Below are 25,025 nucleotides of genomic sequence, written 5' to 3'. Positions count from 1 at the left end.
ACTCTAAATCAATACAATGACAATATTACCTTGTTTAATTCTGATGATGGTGGCTTTAAGCATCAAATCAAGCAGTTTATTATGTCGAGGGGAAAAAAAAGAAAAGAAAAGATGAAAATCCAGGAATAAAACTCCCCTGACATAACGTCTGAGTGTATTTCACTACTGACAGGCCCTCATGATTGGCGATGACATCGTGGGTGACGTTGGCGGTGCCCAGCAGTGCGGAATGAGAGCTCTGCAGGTGCGGACCGGGAAGTTCAGGTCAGTGCCCTCGGCCGCTTCATTTATACCTGCCCTTCTGTGGACCCTCCAGGGCAACTGCCTTCTTGTTTTGTTCTGTGTCCAAACAAAGGGAAATTTCCTTCTAAACAGTATGTGGACATTCAGCTTTGTCTGTAGCTGGTTCCCAAGGACCAGTGTAGTGTGGCTGGCCTTTGTAGCAGAAACCTCTGTCCTTAGCTGTGTGACGGGGGTGAGGCAGAGTGGCCCTCGGTGCAGAGCCTGGACTCTGCAGCAGGAGTGAATCTGTGAGGAGGGTGACACACAGAAGCTTCTGCTTTCCCAGTGCCGTGGCCAGGGAATCACATTGACTCTGTCCCGCGGGGCAGTGGGCTCAGAACCTCTGCGTCACTACAGCTGGCCTCATCCTGTCTGACTTCTTTCCTTCTTTTGTTCCACCTTCCCCAACCCGTGAGAAGCACAGAACCTAGAGATGCAGACAGCTGTCAGGGATACTCTGGGTCTGAAGTTTGTGAACAGTTGCTAGGAATTGAGAAGCTGGGTCTGCCCCGTGGTGGCTGGCCTGATGCTTGCTTTGCCATTGAGGGTGCCTTACGTATCAGCAGTGTCTTGCTTACTTATGTGTATATATCTATTGCTTAGTATTTTTTTATAATTAAAACATAATTACACAGTTTCTCCCCTTCCCTCTCCCCAGTCCCTATTTATATTTTGAGATGGGCTTGCATGTGTATTTTGCATGGGCTTGTCTCAGACTTGCTATGTGGCTAAAATTGATCTGGAATATCTGAGTCTCCCACCGCTACCTCCCAAGTATTGGACTGTAGGAGCATGTCACCACACCTGATTAGCACTGTGCTGGGGATTGAACCCAGGGCTCTGTGCATTCTAAGCTATCACCCTACTGACCAAGCCACATCCCCTGTCCCTGCCTTGCTTGTTTTAATGGATCCCATTGTGGTCAGGCCATTCAAACACTGTTTTGTCGATGCTAGAGAGACTTGGTAAAACATGGTTATCTGGGTTTGAGGGATGGTATGTTGGTCATGTGCATCTGAATGATTGTCCTATACAGGGCTAGAATCCACCAGTGGCCTCCCTTTGACTCTGAGATCCATCCTGGGTGAGAAACCAGAGGGAACCCTGAGCTAAGGCAGTCTGTGAGCTTGGCATGAGAGAGGGAATCTCAGGGAGCCACTTGCAGACTCTCCCAGGTTGGACATATCGTTGAAGCCCCAACATACCTGAACTACAGGCTTCCTTTCTTCCCCAGCCTCTCAGAGGAGGGTCTCAAGGCTCCATTGGTTATGTCTGGCCTGAGGGAGCCCTGCTCATAAGCTACAAAAGCATTCTTTCCAAGTGGCCAGCCTATCCCTTCCTGGTTTGTTCGCCCTGATGTAACACAGTACCTTACTGTGAAGACAAGAAATAGAGTCTCTCACAGCTCTGAAGACTGGGGTGTCCAAGATCACCGTGCCAGTATGTTCAGTGTCTGATTCCAAGATGGCTGGGTGTGTCTTCCTACATTCCCAGAGGAGGGGGGATAGTGAATCCTAACGTGTGTGATCGGAACAGAGAGCCCATTCCCTCAAGCCTTTTTCATGAGGTAACTGTTATGATGATAATTATTTGGGGGTTTCTACCCCACCCTTGGTCATATAGTTCTCAAACAAAAGACACAAACCTTTGCATTTATAATTAGCCCTAACAGCACTAGTGCTGGGCAGATATCAACCCTCTGTGCTATTTTGTCTACTTCACTTTCAATAACCCCGAGATATCACTTGTCATGTTCCGCCTGGGCCACTCCTACTCCAGTTAGCCGGCCCTCACAGCCATGCACTCGTGATACACCTACCCCATGGCATCTTCTTGTCTCCTTGTGGTCTCTGCCTCAGACCCCAAGCCCAGGAACCAAGGCCCTGCCTATCATGCTTCTGCCCAGCTATAGGGTATAGGAATCTTTATTCAACCATTAGTTTTAAAATAAGGAGTAAGGTTACATAGCACCACTTGCGGTAAGCAAGGATTTCCTCCTCACTGGGGGCAAGCAGAACTTGGGGCCAATATTTAGCATGGCTGTATGGCAATAGACCAAACCTCAGCAGGTATTAATCCTGTGACCAAACACCTCTAAAGGCCAACACTGTGCTACCAGGAACTAAGTTTCCAACACCAGAATTTAGGGGATACATCCAGGCCACAGCAGACCTTAAGGTCCCCGATCTCTCCTTTTCCCCAGAGTTGCAAAGCCTGATTCTGCTGTGCTCCTGGCTGGAGGCTCCTCACTGGGCAGTGAGACTCAGAGCCCTTCAAGGCTGGGCTTGATGCATGGTGGTGTCCCATGCTGCCTAGCAATGAAAATCCAGCTAGCATGTATTCAGTATGTGTTTCAACTTAGTGGTCAAACATGCGAGTGGCACATTTGTGTTTGAAAGCCCAGAAGTAGGGCTACTCTGGTTTATTTAAGGAAAACATGTCTTAGTTGAGTCAATGTGTCCTTAGTTGGAGCCTGTCTGGCCAGTCCAAACCCATGTGTCCAATGGACTCAGAACTGTGTCTTTGCTCTTGACTAAGTCTCTGAGGAAGACCCCACACCACAGTGGGGAGGCCTACACACAGGTAGGATGGGGGAGGTCCACCCACTCTAGCTCCCCTTCGCAGGGATCCGTCACCTCATGCCATTCAGAGGGAAGTGTCAGTGGGGTAGGGGTGTAGTTCCATGGTAGCATGGTTACCAAGCATGTGTGAGACTCAGCCCCCAGCACCGTAAAAGTCAAAATCAACAAAAGGGAAGTGATGTCCACAGACGGAGCTTACACTGGAGGGAGAATTCTGTCCAGAGGGAGATCACCATCTTGGTACCCACAAGCACACAGAGATTTGGGGTTTCCTTTATTATAGAAATGGGGTTATATCGTGCAACCTGCTTTTTCTCTTGACTGTTTTCTGGCATCTTTCTGTAACGATCAAGTTTCGTTTAGTGCCAGGTCCTCTGCTGGTGGCAAGGGGTGGTGACCATGTTACTGTGGAGAATTACACTGGGCTTCTAGAAACTGTCTAGAACTTCCAGAAACTGGGAACCCAGCAGCCACTTTGGCATCCTGCCAAAGAGGGATCCTAGCACCACCAGTTTGGCAACTCTGCCCCCCTGCGATGTGTGCTCTCAGTAGATGGCCTCGGAATTCAGACAGGCTCAGGTCTCTTTCTCTCCTCATCTTGTCCCTTCCTTATATATCAGGTCCTCGGACCGGCTATCAGAGAGCTGGCTTTACGTAAAGGCCTGGGGCCTCTCCAGAGCGGATCCTGAAGTGGGTCGTTTGGCCTCACCCACACACCAGGGAAGTCTCATCATTGTGCTTGTGGGTGGCGCATGCAGGGTCTGGTTTCCAGGCTGTGCTTTTCTGAAAGGCAAACAGGAACTTGTGTAGCCTTAAGCTCTGCTGTGTTCACGCAGAGCTCTGGAAGGGCCCTCACAGAATTCTCAAGGCAACTGTATCCAGGAAGGTCTATCAGAGCCGTCTCAAAATAGACCCAGCTGTCCTGAGTGGGATGAGCTCCCTTACCTAGAGTGAACCCCAGAGGCTGCTGGTTGCTCACCCGGAAGAGCACAGAAGGACTGAATGCCAGAAGCCTGAATAAAAGGCCCAAGGTGTCTGCATTAGGCTGACACTGGGCTAGCCTCTGGCCTGGTTGCATCTGCCTCTTTCTCTGTACTGTGGCCCCTAGGACCTCTCGTACTGGAGGCTGGTCCTGTATCCTGCTGACAAAGGGAGAATGGAGTGGAGTCTCTGAGGGATCATAGAGCTCTCAATATCATTGTGCCACCTCCCTTCTGCAGATGCAGAAACTGAGGCCCAAATAGAGCAGGGCCGTCAGTGCCGGGCTGTCCTGCCGCTCACACTCCTGCTCTGTGACCATCTCCTTTAGATCCTAGATTGTCATTGCTAAAGCAGTGGTCGGTGGTCAGGAACAGAAAGGTGGTGGCTATGCTGAGTAGAAAAGAGAGAGGGCCAAGTGTCAGCAGTAAGTGACTTTGACTGCACACTACACCTTCAGAGGTCTCCCGTGCCAGGACACTGTTGTAAGAACAAACGATCTTCCAGGGTGCACTTGGCTTGTCCGTGATTTGTGAGTTTGGGCCTTCTCAAAATGGGAGGCCATCTCACCAGAACTAACACCTGCTGGCCTATGCCCAACCAGAGCAGCCCTTGTGGAAATGACTGGAAACACAGCTCTGCCTGCCCCAACACAGCCTGGCTGGCCCAGTAAGTGGACTTAGTGGCGACTGCCCTATTCTTGTGCTTTAACTCGTCCCAAGCCCCCAAGCACTGCACACTTCAGACAGGGCTACTCCAGGAGGCAGGGGGTGGTGGCTGTGCAGTCTGTCCTTGGCCTGCGACAGATAAGGATGGGGCTGTCACACAGTCTTTACAGCACTCTCCGGCGTATGGTGGAGAGGGAGAGATGACCTCATGTCATCCATGCTCATAACCAGGTTCCACATGTCAGCTCAAAGGCTGAGCTTCCTTCTGTATTCATGCAGCCCACTTGCCTTGCTCCTTGTCTGGACAGGGTACTTCGAGTTTTGGGAAGGTGGAGCTCAGCACCCTAGATGCATTGGCCTTCTCTAATCTAGTCTCCTCTCCCTTCATTGTCCCTTCCCTCCTGAGCCCCAGCATCCACCTGGGCCTGGTTCTGGCTCTCTACAATCTTCTTCTCTTTTCCTCATCCATGCGCTGCCTCCTGCTCTGGCCACAAGAGGGCGCTTTGTCACCAGGTTCTGGGAGAATCTACCCCTTCCTGAGTTCAGGACTTGAACACAGAGACCACACACAGCAAGCACATCAGGCCCCCAGTGCACCCTCAAAAGCACTCACAGCCAGCCTCCCCCCTGCCCCCACCCCTCACGCTCACATTCACATCCGTGCCCCTGAACTCCCAACTGGTTCCCACGTATGCTCACCCCCTCCTGCTCCCCTGCTGCTGTGTGCCTTTGTCACATCTGTGATCAGGCCACCTTGCTAGACTTAGGCCAGGCTGGGCTCTAAAGAACCACAGCAGGTCCTGTGACCCATGGAGACTTCCTTTGTGTTTTCTCCAGCTGGTACCTTCACAGGGGGAGAACCCAGAGAACTGTGTGCGCTCTGGGCCTGGGGTCCCTGTGACAGGATAGTTCTTGCTCACTAAGTCCCCTACTGTCCCCTTCTCATTCTTTTCTTGAGCCCTTTGTCATGCTGTACTCTTCCACCCCCTGTTTCCATGTGTGCCCAACCCCCTTCTGGGCTTTGCCTGAATCCTATATGAGCTTCCTTTCTGATGGAATCTCCGTATCCTTCCACCAGCAGGGGGCTCCACTGGCTCTGGCTGGGGACTAGAGAGGCATGGTGACTTTCAACACCATGTGGTAACGCTAGCTTCCACACCAGGCCTATCTCTACCCCAGGCATGCCTTGCTCCAGGAGCTAGGGAAATGGCTCAGTGAGTAAAGCGCTTGCCTTTCAAACATGAGGACCTGAGTTCACATCCTCAGAGCCCACGTAAAACCAGATGTCTCAGGGAGCATCCGCATGCTCAGTGCTCCGATATCAAGACAGGCAGACGTGGAGAATCATGGGAAGTTTGCGGGCCAGCTAGCCTGGGGTTTGTAGCAGCAAACCAGAGACCCTGCCTTAACACCTGAGGTTGTCCTCTGACTCACACACAGGCACACTCCCACTCCCACAGATGAACACACCCATGGGCATGCACAAAAATAGCAAAGAATTCTCCCACCCTTCTTGTTTCAACACAGTCTTGGAATCTTCCACATAGATATCTTTGTACACTGTTCTATTCCAGAAACACATCTCTTCAGGTCTCTCTAGTGACTCCCTCTGGAGAGACATGAAGTCCTCCGCCCTTGCTCAGTCACTTCTGTCTAAGTTCCCTATGGACCCTAAGCCGGGTGAGAGGTACCCTCTGGGTGTCTCTGTTCTCACCCCCGCCCCCAGCCCCACCCCACCCCCAATTCCTGCAGGAGGAACGCTGCACATGTTCGCCATAACCCTCCGAGACGGCATGAGTACCCCTGCATCCACGTACGTCCGTGGAAGGTATGAGGCACTTTCAGTGGCCCCTGGCTGCAACCTTCCTTTACCTTTCCCCTTCCTCCCCACTCAGGGCGAACTTGACCCCCACTCTCTCCCCACCCTCTCCTCACCCCTCGCTGGCCTTCGTTGGTCTTGTCTGGGGAGCATGAACTGAGGTCATCAGACTGAGCAACAGAGGCGTCTGCAATGCCCCATTCATGCCCCTCCCTGAGCGTCCGTCCGGGTGGGCAGGCTTGCCTGGGGTTGGCCTTCTGGTAAAGGGTTTAGGAGGGCAGTGAGAATGCCTGACTTCTATCTCTTTTAATTTTATCTGTTTGGTTGGCTTTTTTTCTCTTGTTTTTAGTCTCCTGTGTCTGAATTATACAGAGAGCCTTAGCAAGAATGGTACAGTGCTTGACAATCAGAAGTGTCGGGTGGCCGGGGTACCATCAGCCTGCAGGGTGCTGTGGGGCTCCAGCCGTCCCCACCCTCACAGCGTCTGATTTCTGACGAGAAGGGCTTGTTGTTGCCAGTGGGCTTGGGCTCTGTGTATCACTGCACGGCAGCCCAAAGGACTCAGATTACAGAACCAAGACTAGCCATTTCAGGTTTTTCCAGGCTGTGAATGCCAAGTGCCAGTTCTGCCCAGCTCTCTCAGAACCTGCGGGCCATGGTGAAACTCACTGCCCTCTCCCCATGGTGTGTCCTAAGGAGCTCGTTTGACTTGTCCTTACTCCTTGACTCTTCTGGACCCGGGAAGGTGGCTGTCATGCGTTAGAGACAGAGGGAGATTGGTGAGCGCTGACCTCTCAGAGTCAGCGGAGGCTGAGCTTGGGGGAGTCTGAAAAGCAGGCTCCTCGAGCCCTTTCTGTCAGCCTCCACTCCCTCACAGCTGGGTGAGCTTCCTCAGGAGTGCTCCACCAGGAGTCTTGGCTCCCAAGGATACAGATGCTCGTGGACGGCAGGGTTTCCAGTAGTGTGTAGAATTTTGGCTGTCCTTAGTTGTTGTTTTTTCGAGAGTGGGGTGGGGCAGGAGTTAGGCAGCCCAGAGAGGAAGGAGTTAGCCTTCTTGGAACCTACTAGTAAAGAGGAAGCTTAGTTTTTCCACATGAAATAGTTTAAAATAAACTTCGAGGGGAACTCAGACAGGGCTGCCGCAGCCAGATGGGAGAGCCTGGGGTGGGCGTGTGTCCCAGCCGCTATCTTAGCCCCTGCAGCCTTGACTGAGGAAGCCCTGCAAGCCCAGTGGGCTGTGGACAGGAGGTGGGCAAGCCAAGGCTTCAGGCTGGCCCCTGGAATGTAGTCCTGCCTCCACTGGAGACCGCCAGGTGGTTCAGATTCCCAGTAAAAACAATAGCCATCTCTTTAAAGGAATGCTAGGCTCATGGTATGCCAGGAGACAAGCCTCTGCACCGCTTCCTGGAACAACCCTAGAAAGTAAATAGAGTAAATTATTTAAACTCAGTGGCCTCTGGGTTTAAATAATTCAGATTCAGGAACAGTTAACAACCTAGTAGACCCTAGAGTCCACGTGAGTGTTAAGACCCCCACTTCCGCTGTCTTTCCATCCACTTTCCAGCTGCTGAGAACAGTCCAGGGTACACGATGCTATGAGGTACTCCAGGAAGATGTCGGGCATCAGACCGCTCACCGCCCACGTGGTGGGGTCCTCTTGACCAGAAACAGCCTGGAGTATAAAGGCTTCAGTGGTATCCTGAATCAAGGCCCAGAGAGTAAGTGGCAGGCATGCCCAGCCTGAAGCAAGTTGGGACGAATAGGTAGCTGTCATCAGGGCAAGGTTCTGGGTGCTACAAGTACCTCCTCTAACTCAACACCCAGCTCAGGGCCTGCAGTAAAGTAGCACTGCTCCAAAGCTCCCCAGTGCCTGGCTATAACCCTGGCAAGATGCCGTCCCTCTCCCACCCTCCAGGTGTAGGTGACCATGCCAGCCTGGGTACTTATGCAGTTGAGCCTCTCATCTCCTGACCTCTCTTGGGTTGCTCTGCCTGTGCCTGTGAGGGAGGTTGGTGCAGTGGGCAGCTCTGGGCCAGCTCTTTCCCAGGCATTGTGCACCCTGGCCATGTGCTCAGCTCGGCACTCCAGCACTGCACAGCCATGTCTCTCACTCGCCTTGGTGGTTCCTGTCGGTTTTCTACTGGGGCCTGGGGCTACACGGGCTGGGCTTGCCATAGTTCAGGAACTCATGAAAGTGCTTTCATTACTTTTGAAACCAGATGGAGAAAAGTATTTGTAGTCACTGCGCTCAAGAAAAATGCCTGGGCACAAGTCTGGGGCTCTCAATGTCCTGCCTGCTCTGCCCTGAACCTTTCAATCCCACATCTGCCCCCTGACCTCCTTCGCCTACCTGCCCTCACAGCTGCTGTCCAGCTGTGACCTGCATATATGGACCCCAGCACATGGATCCGTCTGCACATGGCCCTCCTATGCTGAAGTTCTTACTCCAGCTGTGATGGACCCACTCTGTGCCCAGTGTCTTCCCCTCCTCCCCCGCTGTGCTGCATGTGTCTTAGAATCAGTACCCACCCAGTACCCATCTCAGGATATAATGCATCCCAAATCCTCTGTCTAGACCTCTTGGGGGATAGATGCCCAGACACAGGTCCTTGTCTGTGAGATGAAAAAGAGAGAGAATTTCCCCCATTCCATCCACTACTCTGCAACCCAGGGGTCAAGGCCATATGCAGTGGGTATAGGCCACATACCCAGAGAGGTGGGGGGGACCCCCAGACCCCATCATTCTCCCCTCAGATCTATTCTGTTCCAGAGCTGGTATTCCTGTGGGCACTTAGTGGGTGCCTATGGCAGCAGCTACTGTGAGACTCCAAGGGGGAGGAGATCTGAAGCCAGACCAGGGCTAAGACTGGGAAGCCTGGGAGCAGGGAGCCGTTCCTGGGATCAGCACCCTACTTGAGAAGGGAGATCTGAGCAGCCAGGGCCTCTGCCACAGTGATGCGGAGCTGTGCTCTGTCCTCCTTGGCTCGATGGGTTCCGTGGGACATGCCTAGGTCCAAGCCAGCAGTCGACAGAAAAGCCATTTCCTGCCCTCCGGATTCCGTTCCTTCTTCCTGTTTTCACGTGTTTAACAGAGGCTGCTTTTTTTTTTTTTTTTCTGTTTTAAAGTTAAAGTGATTTTTCTAATTCTGCAAGAAACGCCTGCCCTTTGGAAAACACAGAAAAGCACAGAGGAAATAACTCACAGTCCCATCTCTCTGAGGGAACCTCAGTTAGCATTTTGTTCTACCTATTTCTTTAAGAAGCAGCAGTAACAAAAAGACATAAAATGTTATATTATTTGTAAAATGTAGTTTTGTACTTAAAAATCATATGATATTTGAGCATCCTATTTCTGGGGGCATGAATGTATCCTGGCAGGTGCATTAGCAGGGGGAGTGACGCTGGGGGCTGCCAGCGGCTGTGTGTGCCCAGGAAGTTGAAGGCTAGCACAGTGAAGGGGAGGTCGGGCACTTTGTCTGGCCTGGGAACCGAGAGCATCCCTCTCCCTGCCCTGTGTGCCAGAGGGGGCCTTCCACGCCCAGAAAAGTGCAAAGCTGGCTCTCCCGCCTGTGCTCTAGGAGGGAGTGGAAAGTCTGCACTTCGTGGAAGTCAAGGGTAGGGAGATGCTGCTTCCTGCTATGAGCCTTCATCTGAGAACAGTTCTGTGTACATTTGTCATGTGCCAGCCCTGATTGGAGATACAGTCCTAGAGTTAACCTTCTTTGTGGTGTGGCCTGTGTCTGGCCAGCTCTGAAGGCCTAACACCAGAGGTGGGTGCCTCTCCGTTACGGAGTCAGTCAGGTTGATAATGCAAAAGTGCTCTCAATGTATATCCAGCTGTTCGTGGCCTGTGGGCTGGGCATTTTGATCAGAAGGCAGGTGTCAGAAGCATTTTTCTTGTCTGTGCACAGGGTTCTTCACGTGCTTAAAATAATAAAAATTATCATTAATGTGCTAATAAATGGGCAAAAGCACACAAATCCTAGATGCACACAACTTGGTGAGCTAATGAATGCACTGGCCCTTCCAGCATCTTCTACCCTCCACCCCCTGATAGCTAATAGCAGAGACAGTTTTGCCCGTCCCAGGACTTTCCATAAATGGAAACAAACCGTGTGTGCCGTTCTTTCTCATGGTCGGACTTTTAAAGGGGCTTCTGCAGGCTGGCAATCAGGCCTCGTGGCACCATCCTGTGAACTGTGGAGACATCCCCCCACCTGCAGAAACTAGGCAAGAGTCACATGCAAACATGAGCTCCTTCTGGGCTGGATGGCATGGGGGTCGTAGCCATAGGATGTACACCTAGCCTAGCATAGACTCTCCCTGAGAAGGGTTCTGAAGGGTAGAGAGGGAGAGTCAGGAGAAAGGCCAGTGAGGAGGGAGGAGCAGGGCCCTGGCCATATTTCTTCCCAGTCCTTTTGATGCATGGGGTTCAGGAAGCCTGAATGCCAGGGCAGGGACTGGAGCGGGACCTACTGCTATCCCACCCCTTAGGGGACCCCGTTTATTAGCACTACATGTTCTGCTCCTGGGCTAAGGCAGAGAGACTGACACATGTTGGTTCTGGTGGCTGCAGGAAACAGATACTTCTCCAGACCATTCCATCTTCTTCAGAGGCTGGAGCTGTTTCTTGACCTGGATCCCTATTACCTTAAAGAAGAAGAGAGGCAGTAATATAGGATGAACAGGGGACCAGTTACTGTGGCCCAGCTGTGACTTGCCCAGGCCTGCCTCTCAGTGAGTCTCAAGCTTTTCTCCCAGAAGAGGCAGAGTTGATTGACAGGACTCTGGGGTCTGCTAGCTCCAATCACTTCCCCAACTAAGGGTCCAGCATCTTAGGGAACACTTGAAAGATCAGGCCGTGTCCCCAGGCTCGGGGCTTGGTGCAGATCTGGAAGGACAGGAGTGAGGCAGAGCTGGTGCGGTAGCTCTCAGTGGGGCTGTAGCGGGCTTTGGGGACTCTGCAGAAAAGGGCATATTATGGAGCACTGTGCAAGAGACAAAGCTGGAGTTCTGAGTGACTGTTGTAGAGCTCTCTGTGGACCTAGAGCAGAGGGTCCCTGGATGGACTTTCACTGTAGTGTGTAACTTTAATTTTTTCAAATACTATTTTTAATGATGGTTCGTAAATGCTTTAACCTCCCCTTGTAGCCCACCACCCACCAGAGGTAGTGGGGAAAAATGGTTATTAGGATACGGGGGAAGTGGACCTGTTTAGAAAGGTTCTTTGGAGCAACGCCTGTCTGTGTTGTCTGGAAATTAGCAATTCAGTTCACAGGTTAGCAGGCGGCAGCAGCTCGATCCACTTGAAAACACTTCATAGATACATGAGCAGTCCAGTTTGGTAGATTCTGGTTAGCAACAGTGGTGACACAGCCTAGCAGAGACAGCCAGGCCTCAGCCTTGGCTGGAGTCAGCAGGAGGGGCCAACAGGAACACCAGAAGTTCGCAGCTGTGCCTCTCAGGGAAGTGAAGATCAGCGAAGGTGGGAGACCCACAAGCTTTGCACAGCTAGCTGTACCAGCAAGCCAAGCTCTTTCTCCATCACTCCATGGAGTCCCTAGTCCTCAGAAGCAGCAAGAAACTGCAGCACACCACCATATGCTTTTTGGTGCGATTCTCTATGGAGTCCCAACAAATGCAGCTCAAGTACACAACGTAAGGCTGACTAATACATGCATGTTGTCAGCAAAGAATCTTTCCTCACGTGTCCTTTCACATGCTTGCTTTAGCAGAACATCCTCCTGTGTCTGCTTCAGCAAAACGTTCCTTTAAGAGTCGGCTTGAGCCTTTCACACCTGTGTCCACTTTAACACAATGTTCCTTCACGTGTTTGTCTCAGCAAAACACCATCCAACCGACTTTCCAAAGAACCCTTAAGTTTCCACTTCAGTGGCAGAGGCCAGGAGACAGTCACCCAGTGGCCCCGAGGCAGCCCCAGGTCAGACTGCAGAATTTATTGATTCTGTTGCTGCCCAAGTGGCAGAGCCCTCCTAACCCACATGTCTTGGCCTGTCTGTAACAGAACCAGGGGCAGTAACCAACAGGGAGCGGATGCTTGTCTACCGCTCTGCCACTGGTAAGGACCGTCATGCTCTTCCTCACAGGGGAGAAAATAGAAAAGCAACCAAGAGAGGGAACAGCGCCCTCAAAACCTCTTGGGATGTAACTCAGTGTCATCACCACGGAGGAGAGAGAGGCCCCCAGGGCTTTGTTACCTCCTAAAGGCTCCAGCTCTCGAAACCAGCACATGGCATGCCTAGAAGGGGACACACGGAAACCTGGCCCATCTTCAGAGCCTGCCTCATCTGAGGATTCATTAGACACATCCAGCTCTCAAGTCCAGCAGTGTTCATGTCCTGACCCACAACCCTCCCTGTGGGAAGCCGGCAGATGTTAGCAGCTCACCGCCATGTGGTCTTGTACACTTCAGCCAAGACAGTGCAGCATCCTGTGCGGCATTCTTGCTGTGTAGGCAGAGTGGCTTGTTCCTCAGTGCCTCACCTCACAGGGCATCCCAGGTTAAATCTGACAGCAAGCATTACGGATGGGTGCCCAGCAGGCCTCTACTGAGGCCGCGGATGTTCTTGGAACATCATGGAAGGCAGTCTCTGGAATATACTGATCCATGTGGGCGTGACATACATGAGCCACATTACAGCTAAGCCCTGGGGGATCCTCAGCAGAGAGAGGGTTATAGCCTCAGTCCCTGTTGGCCCCTCAGTGAGGAAGACACCCGAGTCCTGGGGAGAGCCGAATCCTTGTGGCAACAAAAGTTTTGGGTCCTGGAGCCTTGGCTTAGTGCTTCTCTCCTATGGCAGACAGATGTTTGACTATGCCAGCTTCTAGGGGCATCACAGACTAAACCGGAGCATCCTGTAGCCTGGTGAGAACTGTCCCAGAGTGTGACTGAGGCCTCACAGTGATGGTGACAGACCTAAGCAGATGGTGTCAGTCACCCATCAGCATGTCCTTCCATCCTGCAGTCCCAAGGACGAACATTCAAGCCATTTGTTTTGGGATGGGAGAGGGCTTTCCATTACAAACAAACAAGATACACTTTCTTATGTCACATTTTACAGCTCTTCCTAATTTCTCACTTCAATGTTTAGACTTAAGATTCACCGGTGATTCTGTTAATTCTGTTTATGAATGTCTATGGGCAAAGACATGTTCTAGGAAAGTCCACAACCTGTCCTCCCCATTGTCCATAGGCAGAGTTTGAATAGGCAGAAGGCATGAGCCTCTGCCTCCCTCTCTTGGGCTATTACTGCTCCTCACTGCCTTTGGCCTGTGTTGTGGTAAAGGCTCTGACCAGCACTTGGCCAATAGGTTTGGCCTCTGAGCAGAAGAATTCAGACTGTGGGGAATGCTGGGCTAGACTCAGGAATGACCGCAGAGGTCCAGGCAGCAGAGACTGGAGAAGGAGGGTTAAGAGCTAACTATGCCTTCATGGCCTCCCCAGTGAGCACAGCCTAGGACTGTCTCCCAGGGAAATAGGCACACACTACAGCCCCGTCATGCACAGCCCGTTGGGTAAAGATGGCGTTCTCTACGGATATGGAGTATGTATGGATATCACTGACCCACTTTGAATTGGGGTGTCATGGGGAAAGGGCACGGCTGCCCCTGTTACAGTAGAGGGCATGGAAAGGGGATATAGATGTGGGATAGGAGGCCAGTGAGTAGAACCAAAGCAGTCAGCCTTACAGTGCAGGGGAGGATTGGACGTTGGTGTTGCAATATGACTTCCATATGAGTGGCAAAAGGCTCATGGGGGTCTGGGGAGATGGCTCAGTGGGTAAAGAGGTTGCTCTGTAAACACAAGGACCTCAAAGTCCCCGGAAACTGTATAAAAAGACCTGGGTGGTGTATGCTTTTACTGTCGGCAGAAGAGAGGCAGAGACAGGCAGGTCCCTGGATTTCACTGGTTTGACAGCCAAGCCATTGGGGAATTTGGGGCCAAAGTGGGAGAACCCGGATGGTAAAGCCTGAGGGTTTCAGGTGTGCATTTACACGTGGGGTGGGGGCTGAAGGCATGTACACACACACACACACACACACACACACACACACACACACACAGAGAGAGAGAGAGAGAGAGAGAGAGAGAGAGAGAGAGAGAGAGAGAGAGATCCTGGGGACATGCTCATGGCAACCAGCTGTCGTGGACTTCCAGACATGTGTTCTGTTCTTCCTCCTTCCTCCCTCCCAACTTCAAAGCCCCTCAGTCTGTATAGCAGGGTGGGGAGAGGGGCTGGGGGTGGGCAGCCTTCACGATGGAGCCCTAAAGAGTGTTTTAGCAGTGTGACAACCCTGAGGAATCAGAATGGTCCCTTGGCTAATTTACATGCTATACATTTGGGGTTTTAGTGGGGCATAATTGTAATCCATATGCCGGTTAAGGTAATTACACTTATAAACCTAATATAATCCATAGATCAATGGGTTCGGAGCTAATTAAGGCAGCCGTAATTAACATTTACAAAACCCTTGCAATTACTGCATATCCTCTAAGCCGGCCTTCCAAGCTGATAATGAGCCCTATTCAGCACTCTGTCCTGCACATTGGGGCCCTCTGGGGCGCTCTGTGAAGAGGGGTCAGCACCTGTGTTACCACCCCCAGGGCTCCCAAGTGGGGCCCTAGCAGGATAGAGGCAACTCCGGGAGGCAGGATCATGTGCCTTATTTTCTGGCCAGTTGATTCCCTTGGCAAAGGGCATTCTGGAAAAAGGGAAGGAGAAACGGATGTATTGAACCCTCAAGCCCAAAGCCGGCTTCTCACCTGGGAAACATGGACCTTCCCCAGGCTCTGAAGGATGACCCGAGGTCTCCCCATTGTCCTCTGCGTCTGCCCGCAGCACATGGTTTCTGCCCTGAGTGGAACTGGGTAAGAAGGAGTCTCCAGGAAACCCAGACAGCAAACACTAAGGTGATGGACTGCTGCACCTGAGAGGCATACAGAGACCCTCTGACACTTCAGGGCTGCACACAGAAGGATTTGGGAAGGAGTTATTGGCTTGAGCCACCTGGCTGCTGGTGATTCTTTTTGAGCTCTTTTAGCCTTTACATGATGGGTGTATAAGGATAAAAACAGTGGGTATAGCTGGGTGGTATTGGCACACGCCTTTAATCTCAGCACCCTTGGAGGCAGAAGCAGGTGGATCTCAGTGAGTCTGAGGTCAGTCTGGTCTATAGAGTGAGTTCCAGGGCAGCCAGGACTTCACAGAGAAACCCTGTCTTGAAAAACCAAAACCAAAACAACAACACAGCAAATAAAGCGCTCAGTGTAGAGCCTTGTACACAGTACCCTTGCCGTCTACAATGACCAGGAAGGCAGGGTCAGTGGGGCAGGGACAAGGACAGATAGGCAGTACCTGGGCCAGTGCCTATGTCCTACTGGTGTCTCTGCGTCTGGGGTCACTTGGTGGGCTCTCGCCTCTCATCATTTCTACACTGCCTAGTATTTTCAGAACTTTGCACCTCTATCAGACATTTTCAGCTAGAAGCAGATTCCTTTGATGGAGGGATAGGACAGGGTGCACAGGGGAGCATGTATGCATGTATGCATGTATGTATGTATGTATGTATGTATGTATGTATGTATGTATGTATGTATGTATGAATGTATGTGAGGGTCACACTCCTGTTGTAGAAAATGGTAGGCCCTCGTGGCGGCTATTGTTTTTGAGTACTCATACAGATTCCATGCACTGATACCCAGTGACAGCAGTGCGGCCGGCACGGCCAGGTGTGCTTTATGGGTAAGGTAACAAGCACAGACCGGCTGAGTTATAGTTCTGAGTTTGTTCACAAAGTGTGACTGGGCCAGGATTTGAACCCAGGCTTCCATGACTCACTATAACCCGTGCCTCTGCAGGGATCCCCACCACCTTCTCCTCCTAAGTGAGCTGTGAGGCTGAGTCAGGATAGGGGTGTCAGGGGACAAGAAGCAGGTCAAGGCTGCAGGGTCCACACAAGATGAGAGGAGATGAGACCACAGTCTGGAAGCCCTGCCCAGGGACACTTGGGTGGTCTGTTGGTCTGCCCAGATTCCACAGAGAACCTGCCAATGAAGGGAGAATACCACAGAGAGGCCTCCTTACCAAGTCCTGCTGTATTCCCTGCTCAGAACCGTGCTGAGTCCTGTGTGTCAGGGCAAGTGTGGCCCACCCATCTCATTTAATCACCCTGTCTCTGCCACCTGGGAATGCTGAGAGTCCCAACAGAGGTAGGCACGGCGGGGTCTCCCTTTCCCTGCACAGGGCTGCTACAGGGCTCACCCGTGGACATACTTGATCTCCTTTTCTACTTTCTTTAAAGCGAGAGAACCTCTCTGTCATGACCATCAGCCTCCTTATTAAAAACAACAACAAACCCCCAAACAAACAACAAACCAACTACTGTAGCTGTGCAGTGGTGGTGGACACCTTTATCTAATTCCAGCACTTGGGAGGCAGAGGCAGGCGGAGGTTTGAGGCCAGCCTGGTCCTAGGACAGCCAGGGCTATATATAGAGAAATCCTGTCTTAAAAAAAAAAAAAAAAAAACAACCAAATCAAACCAAATACCAAGTGTAATAGTTGTTTTTTTTCTCTTATTAAAAGATTTTTTAAATGTGTATGTATGTGTAGATTTATGTACGCCATGTTCAGAAACCTGTGGAGGGTAGACTATGATGTCAGACTCCCAACTGGAGTTAAAGGCAATTGTGAGATCCTCCGTGAGGGCTTAGAGCTGAACATGGTTCCCCTGCAAAAGCAATAAAAGGGTCCTGTCACCCGGACTGGGAGTTATTATTATAGATAATAAAGCTGCCGACACCCAGAGCTCTGGATGGGGTTCGGGTCCCAGCTCTGCACTGAGCCGTTTCCGTATGTTGGCTCTCTGGAGCCGTACCTCAGCCCCAGATATGGGCACATCACTTATCCTGCTTAGAGACATGGGAAACCCTGGCTGTAGTTGTACCTCTGTGACACAGTGGAGTCAGACTGAACAATGGCTGGCTTGCCACCAATACTCAGCATTTGTTCAGTGCTCGTCCCTGCAGCCACCAGAGGCCACCACTCTGAGGTGACAAGGGCAGTATTTAAAACTCAGGCAGTCTGGCTCCCAAACTTGTATTTCTATTTGCCGTTGAGAATTTAGCAAAACTCAAAAAATAAGGTACTGGCCATCCCAGGAGCTCGTGGGATTTCTGATAGCATCTGCTGTCCACCTTAAACCCGCCTGCACGCTGAGGCACATGGCAAGCCCTGTGCTCCGTTTGGAAATGAGTTGGGAGCCCACGCCCTTTCTCTTTCCAGTGACGGGTGAAGGGCATCCCTCTACATCACTGAGCCTGTCACCATGGTGCCTTTTCCTGTGTGGCCACACCATTGCTGGCCTTTGATGATCACTGCCAGATGATACAGTTGTCCTCGGTGCTCTTGTGTGCTTGTTTGGTCTCTCTGTAGCTCAGGGTGCCCTGGAACGCATTCCGTTGTCCTGACTGATCTTGAACTCACGGCAATTCTTCCGCCTCAGCCTTCCAAGCACTGGGATGATGGTATGAGCCACCATGCCTGTCACTAACCCTTATTGACTGCAGACAGGTCACCATGGTCATTCTTGTTAACATGGCCTTGCACTTTTTTGTGATCTCTGCATCGGAGTAAATTCTTCATAGGAAGTCACTGAGTGCGCAGAATTCTAAGACTTGAGTGTTTCTGCAGAGTTCTCCCTCCCGTCACTGTTACCCTGTCTGTATGACGGACATCTTATTTCTTTATATCCATGACAACAAAAAGTGCCAAGACACAGTGTTGTCTTTTTAGAGAGAGCAGGCTTTTACTGAGGGGAAATGGAGTCATCTTTGATGGCTGACGAGACTCTCCCCCCACCCCCAATGATAAATCGCATGTTCACTTGGACTTTCTTGTGTTTTTTGTGTTTTTTGTTTTGTTTTGTTTTTGATGAAGGCTTTCTCCTAATGAGAAATCTGCATTTCATAAAAAATGGGATGCAGACTCTGTGGCTTATTTATCCCCTGAAGATGCCTCTTTTTTGTTCTCTAAGCCAATCAGATACTAATGACCGAAGACGCTGGCAGATTAATTTCAGGCATGTGAGACGGGTTGTCCTGCACATAAGGCTCCTGGCCAAGAAACTACATTGTAGTCATTACTCAAAATGGTGAGGCTGTGTAGGCTCAGCACAGACCAGGGTTCAATTCCACACTTAGACACTTTCTGTCAGGAGACCAGACACCCTCAGCAAGTGCCTGGTAGAGTATGGCCAGTGTGACCTTCTTGTCTCTTGTCTTGTCATAGGAAAAGCTACACTACTTCCTATGAAGGCGTAGCCTTAATATGTCCAATTCAGAAACAGAATCTTCCAGAAGGCTTATAGGAAATGACTGGGTAGCAGTTATGAAGGCAGAACCAGCAGGCAGGTGACTTTTGCCATGTTGCCTTTCACACACACACACATACACACACACACACACACACACACACACACACACACACACACACACACACACACACACACACACACACACACACACACACACACACACACACGGCCCTCACCTGCCCAGCACCTTACAGAATGGGCCGAATGTCATTTCCATCATTGTGTGAGCCTTTAATGTTTTCATTTTCCTTCCTGGGCCCAGATGTTGAGCATGAGGGTGTCAGAGATCTTGCTAAGGAAAGGTGGATCGGCCAGAGTAGGGACTTCACAGCAACAGACAAGCCACGTCATCTGCCGAGCAGCTCCCTGCCTGGCGTTCTTTGGGAGGATGTTTGGCGAGAACATTAAGTCCTTCAGTTCTTTTTCGACTTTCTTGCTTGGACTTGCAGGCCCTTAATGCAGGAAACAAAAGAAATTATAAATAAATCTTGGCCACCTTCCTGGCCTGGACAACTCCATGGCTGGGCCTGTCCCTTCCTCTTATCAGATCCTAGCTGTGCTCTCCACAGTGATTCTGAGCACAAGCACTGGGCCTCACCACAGAAAGGCAGCTAGCCATGGTTTCAGAGAGATGAGAGGGACTTGAAAAACAAGGGGGCTGTGGAGAGCACTTCAACAGGGTAGCTTCCTCCCAGCAGGACGGAGCCATCGGAAGTGGAGCCTGGACTCTGGAATGCTCACCAGCTCTCCTAGACTTCGAAAATATTGGGCCTCTGTTGCCCTCTGGCCCTTGGGACCTGGCACTGAAGGTGGCTGAGCGGGCTCTGGATGCACCTGCTAGGATGTGTGCTAGTTGACTCCGGCTGCACTGTGTCCTCTACTCCCCTAGCTGTGGGTTCCAGGCTTCCAGCCAGGGACCTGGCTAGCTTCCCTAGGGCCCACACCCTTCCTTCCAGATCACAACCCAAGCTGTATTGATAGAATGGCCACCCACCAAGGCAACAGTGAGGGGGTAGGGAGGAGACCTAGTAGAAGAGCCCTAGGCTGGAATATTTCACACAGGGCCATGAATAGATCCTGGAAGACTGATTCTTAGAGCACTAGCAATCGTTGTCCCCTGCACTGTCCTCAAACGCACCTGTGTAATGTGTAATGCCAGCTCTGGGTTGCATAGACAGTGGGTATCATGTGCCCGATGCATCCATGAGAACCTAGCACATAAACGTGAGAGGTTGCCAAACCCTTAGGCCAACATGAAGCTCATCTTCGCATGCCTGCATCCAGTCACAATGAACCCATGTCTACGCGTTAAATGAGACCCTTTGTGCTGAGCACCGTGTCAACCTAGTTAAGGCTGACAACAAGAAACCGGGGGAATGGGCCTCGGTGACACGAGCCAAAGGAGAAATCTTGTAAAGCGGTTGTTTGCAGTTGAGTCGTGGTTAAGGACTGTGGCAGAGACACTCAGGCTAAGATGTCAGCAAAGAGAACTTCAAATGCAAGAAAGGAGCAAATAAAACACATGACTCAAAAAAAACAAAACAAAGCAAAAAACACACATAGGGGCTGGAGAGATGGCCCAGTGGTTAGGAGCACTGACTGCTCTTCCAGAGGTCCTGAGTTCAAATCCCAGCAACCACATGGTGGCTCACAACCATCTGTAATGGGATCTGATGGCCTCTTCTCGTATGTGACAGTGACAGTGTACTCATATGTGTAAAATAAATAAAAATAAATCTTGAAAAGAAGACCTACTACGTAAACAAAGACACCACGTGGAGAGCCCTGGTGATGATGGAGGTCAACATGTTGACTTTGCCAGCAACATGCTGCTGTTAGTGGGGATTGAGTAACAGATTTCTTACAACTCCGGGTGAATTGACACATATCTTGGGAAGTTTACTGATAGTGTATCAAGAAAGGAACCTTTGCTTGTAGCGTACTAAAGAGAAGGCTTCAGTAACCCAAGGTAGATGCTAATGATAGGCCTTGAACACATGCTAAGTTGGGGAGGGAGTCTCAGAGGTGCAGAGGTAGGGGCTTGGAGTCAGCTGTCTGGACATGGATGTTGGCGTCCTTCATACGGACATTTATGGAGTATCTGCTGGGAGTGAATGCTGGACACCAGCCCTGCTTCCCCAGTGGGAGGTGGATTAGTACAGGTGATTCTGGACTGGGAGCTATGCCCAGCACTGTGGAATCATGGAGAGTTTTTTTCCTGTTTCCAGAGTTTGGTAGAGCTACATTATTGTTTATTAAGGAAAAGGTTGGGTATTGGGAAAGGAAGCCACCTGGCCATTCTCAGAGGACCGCTCGGGTGCACAGTGGCCTGGGAAGCCATTTGGCAGCTGCTCTGGGCTGGAAGGCCTGACCTGCCTGCCAGGCTGTGGGAGAACTCGTGACTGGTGCACTGCTGGGCTCAGCCCTGACTCCCCTGACACGCCCTGTTCCAGCCTGTCCTCCCATCAGGCACCAGACCAGAGAACGCTTGAGCCAGGCCACAGCTGTCATAGGAGACAGTGCTGGTCCCACACAGTGCCGTCACCCTGCAGTCTGACTTGTGCCCTCCTCCACACGTCTCTAGCACCTGCACTGCTCTCCACGAGCATCAGGTGAGACCAACCTGAGGCTGTGAAGAGACTTCGTCTGTGCAGCCCTTGCTCTCCTCAGCCTGTAGCCTCTGAGAAACTGTGTAGGTGGGGAGTTTCCAGGTTTGCAGTACCTTTTGGCTACACTGGAGGGTTTTGTTTGCCTGCCTGCTTGTTCTGTATCTGCCTGCAGAAGTGAGAGCCATCCTCCCTTGTGGGAGTCTATAAAAGAATGAAGAACCTTGGGTCAGTGAGATGGCTTATTCAGTAAAGGGGATTGCTGCCAAGCCTGACAACCTGAGTTATAGATCCCTAAGACCTACATGGTAGAAAGAGAGAACCATTTTAAAAGCTGTCCTCTGACCTTCACACAGACCCTTAGCATGGGCTCTATGACATATGTACTGCCCAATAAATTTAAAAAAAAAACCTTAGGTATTTATTAAATTAAAATATAATTGCATCATTTTCTCCTCTTTTCTTCCTCTACCCGCTGTTGTGTTCACCCCACCCTTTATACTCTCTCAAATTCATGACCTCTTTTTCTTAAAAAAGAAAGAAGAAAATGTTTTAACAAAAAGTACAGGCACCCTGGGACTCTATGTGCAAGCTGTAATCTCCCCAAATATAACCGCCAGCGTGTGTCTCTCTGCTGCAGGTTTCATTTAGGGTTATGGCTTGGTTCGGGGCACTATTTTAAATCTGTACCTAGATATGCAGACCATCACTCTGAACGTGTGTGCTTTGGGGACTGAGGATACAGCATTGCCAGGTTTGGTGATGGGAATCTGTAGTCTCACTTGGCTGTGTGGGCTGCATGGCAACCTCAGCAGTAACAAGGAAGCAAGAAGGGGAGGGAGCCGGCGAGAGGCCGGTGGGCACACCCAGGCTGAAGCATCCCCTTCGTTGTCTCAGTAGGCCACTGAGACCTCGCCGAAGGTCAGGAGACAGCTAAGGAGGAAGGCAAACAGCCAGTCCTGCTGACTCCTGGCTGCATGGTCTGGTTCCAAGAGTGAAGGAGAGAAACCCTTTTGCCTTCAGAAGGCAGAAAGCTGAGGGCGACCTCTGCTGTCCTCGGAGGGCCCGGTTACCAGGCTCAAGGCCCATCCTGTCCCTGGGTGGCCTGGAGCTCCAGCCTTGGCAGCTGCGCAGTGTTTGTTGTGGGTAGTTACCATGCCACCCTCTGGTATCTCAGTGAAAGAGGCCCAAGGACAGGTGTGGCTGAGCACAGAGATTCCCAGTCTGCCCTGGCCCCAGACGCACCTTCTCCTCTTACCCCAAGGGGACAGATCCTCGAGATGACTACCGTGTTGAATACTCTCTAGTTCTTGGCACCTTCTCTATGCCAGCAGTCTGGTTAGAGTGGCCGGGTCCCAGGAGCAACTTACACTCAGTAGGGCTTACACTCAGTAGGGCTTACACTCAGTAGGGCTTATCCGTGCCTCCTGGGGGACAGGCCACTTTCTTGTCTCCCAGAGGCCATTAAGCTGGAGACCAGGGAGGTCATTCCTGCTCTGCTTGCCCTCCCTGGTGATCTAAACAGTGTGTGGATGACTGTTGTGGGTCTGAGGGTACTGGAAGCAGCTTGGTGGTACTGTCCTTCTTGCTGGGTCCTCAGAGTCATGGTTCATTCCCAGCTTAGAACATCCACCATGGAAACGTTTATACCATGAAAACCAGCCAGTGTGTCAAAGCAGGGGTCCCATCTACAGGAACAATATACGGCTGCTTAGTCCAGTCTTCTGTGCAGGGTTGATAGGACGCCTTCAGAGCTCAGTTGTGTGAGGTGGGCAGGCTCTCACCTCATTTGTATGAAGGAGGCAGAGTCTGATGAGCAACTATGAAGAGGTCCGCCTGTCTAAGTTCATCGTAGCCATACTGACCCTTTCCACTGTCTTTCCCCATACTGGTCAGGAGCAGGGTCCTGCTTCTCACGTCAGGGCTCCATTCTTTACTGTAGGCACAAGCCTAGAGAAGGGTACCCCAGTAGGCACAGGCCTAGAGAAGGGTACCCCAGTAGGCACAGGCCTAGAGAAGGGTACCCCAGTAGGCACAGGCCTCGAGAAGTATACCCCAGTAGGCACAGGCCTAGAGAAGGGTACCCCAGTAGGCACAGGCCTAGAGAAGGGTACCCCAGTAGGCACAGGCCTAAAGAAGTGTGCCCCAGCAGGCACAGGCCTAAAGAAGTGTGCCCCAGTAGGCATCCAGAGCCTGCATCCATCCGGCTCCCCTTCAGATGGCGCCAGCCAGGTGTCGGAAACCCCAGCCCCAAGCAAAGCTCTCTGTCATTGTCCTTGTGACCCAGGCTCCTGCCAAGAGCAGCGGCACATTCTGGTGATCCCAGCTCTGAAGAGGTAGAAGTGAGAAGTTCCCTGGATTTGCCAGCAAGTCTTGCCAATTGGTGAGTTCCAGGTTCAGTGAGATTCTCTGCCTCAGAACGTGAGGTGGAGGAGCAATTGACTGATCACCAGCGTCTGGAACACCCTGTGGCGGGTCGGCCTGATGCTGCTTGATTGTGATGATACTGGTTTCTCGCGATGTGGTTGCCACCGACAACCAGATCCTCATGAGCACAGAGTGTTGCCATATGAACCCTCTCTGCAGTTTAACTGGAAGGTGAGAGCCTGTGATTGGGCAGTGGAGGGAGAAAAGGTAGGACTGCAAGTTCAAGTGAGGGGGTTGCAAGGAGAGGAAAAGGAGAGGAAGACAGAGGGGAGGAAGCTGACGTGGACCAGGACCACATGACCAGGAGAAACAGCAAGTAACAGGGGCTTATAGCTTGGCTGTGAGTTAGCATAGCTCGACACCAGCCTAATCTAGGCTTATAGCTTATAAATAAAATACCCGGATGCTATGTCTTTTCTATGGACTTGTTAGGATTATAAATTCCTACCCCCACCATACATGGAGCTATTGGATACATTGACAGAGCAGCGGCACACGGCTCACCGAGCAGCCTTGTCATGTTCTTGTAGTGTACTTAGGAACCTGTTCTCTCCTAGGCAGCAGTCTCTGGGTGGCCGCACTGTGAGTTCCTGAGTGCTGGGATCCCAGCTGTGCTCTGTCATGCCTGGCCATGCTCTTTATAACTTTGTATTACTATTGTCGTTGTTGTTGTTTTTAGACAAGTTCTCACTATGCAGAACTTTCTAGGTAGTATCCTAGAAACTCACTATATACATCGGGCTGGTCTCCCAACACAGAGATCCACCTGCCTCTGCCTCCCCAAGTGCTGGGATTCAAGCTGTGCGATGCTGTGCCCAGCAATAACTTTGGATTTATAGAAGGTTCCCAAAATAGCCATTGATCCTGTCACGTCTCTTCCTAATTTCCTGCTGACATCTGGTTCATGTCTCCCATCCAGAGAGCTGACATCCTTTGCTTGGGCCTCACTGCAGACTTTTTGCATATTTTGATTACTTGTCAGGAATGAATTCCCGAAGTGTGCTTGCCCGGCCACTGGAGACAGATACACTGTTCAATTCTTGATTTGCTATTAAGAAAGGGAGGGTTGTGTCATTCGACAGAGTGAACAAGGGTCATGTGGCTCCCTCATTCACTGGCCTCTCTGCATTGTTGGCAAGCTCAGTAGAACGCTGGGATCCAGACCACTGGGACAACCCTCCTCCCCTCTTTTGCCTCATATAGCCCAGGCTGGCCTTGAAATTCTGATCCTCCTGCCTCTGCCTCCCAACTTTTGAAATAATAGCATT

General features: G+C 51.2%; 1 protein-coding gene across 1 annotated transcript in view; it reads left to right on the top strand.

Moving 5' to 3' along the window:
* Window positions 1-25,025, top strand: part of Lhpp (phospholysine phosphohistidine inorganic pyrophosphate phosphatase) — an 88,932-nt gene that overhangs the window by 38,057 nt on the left and 25,850 nt on the right. Inside the window, exon 6 of the mRNA XM_032892419.1 lies at window positions 173-264. Within this exon, the coding sequence (XP_032748310.1) occupies window positions 173-264 (92 nt within the window). The remainder of the gene's footprint in view (window positions 1-172; window positions 265-25,025) is intronic.

The sequence above is a fragment of the Rattus rattus genome, chromosome 2 (assembly GCF_011064425.1).
Source record: "Rattus rattus isolate New Zealand chromosome 2, Rrattus_CSIRO_v1, whole genome shotgun sequence".
Lineage (NCBI taxonomy): Eukaryota > Metazoa > Chordata > Mammalia > Rodentia > Muridae > Rattus > Rattus rattus.
This window is presented reverse-complemented; position numbering and strand designations above follow the sequence as displayed.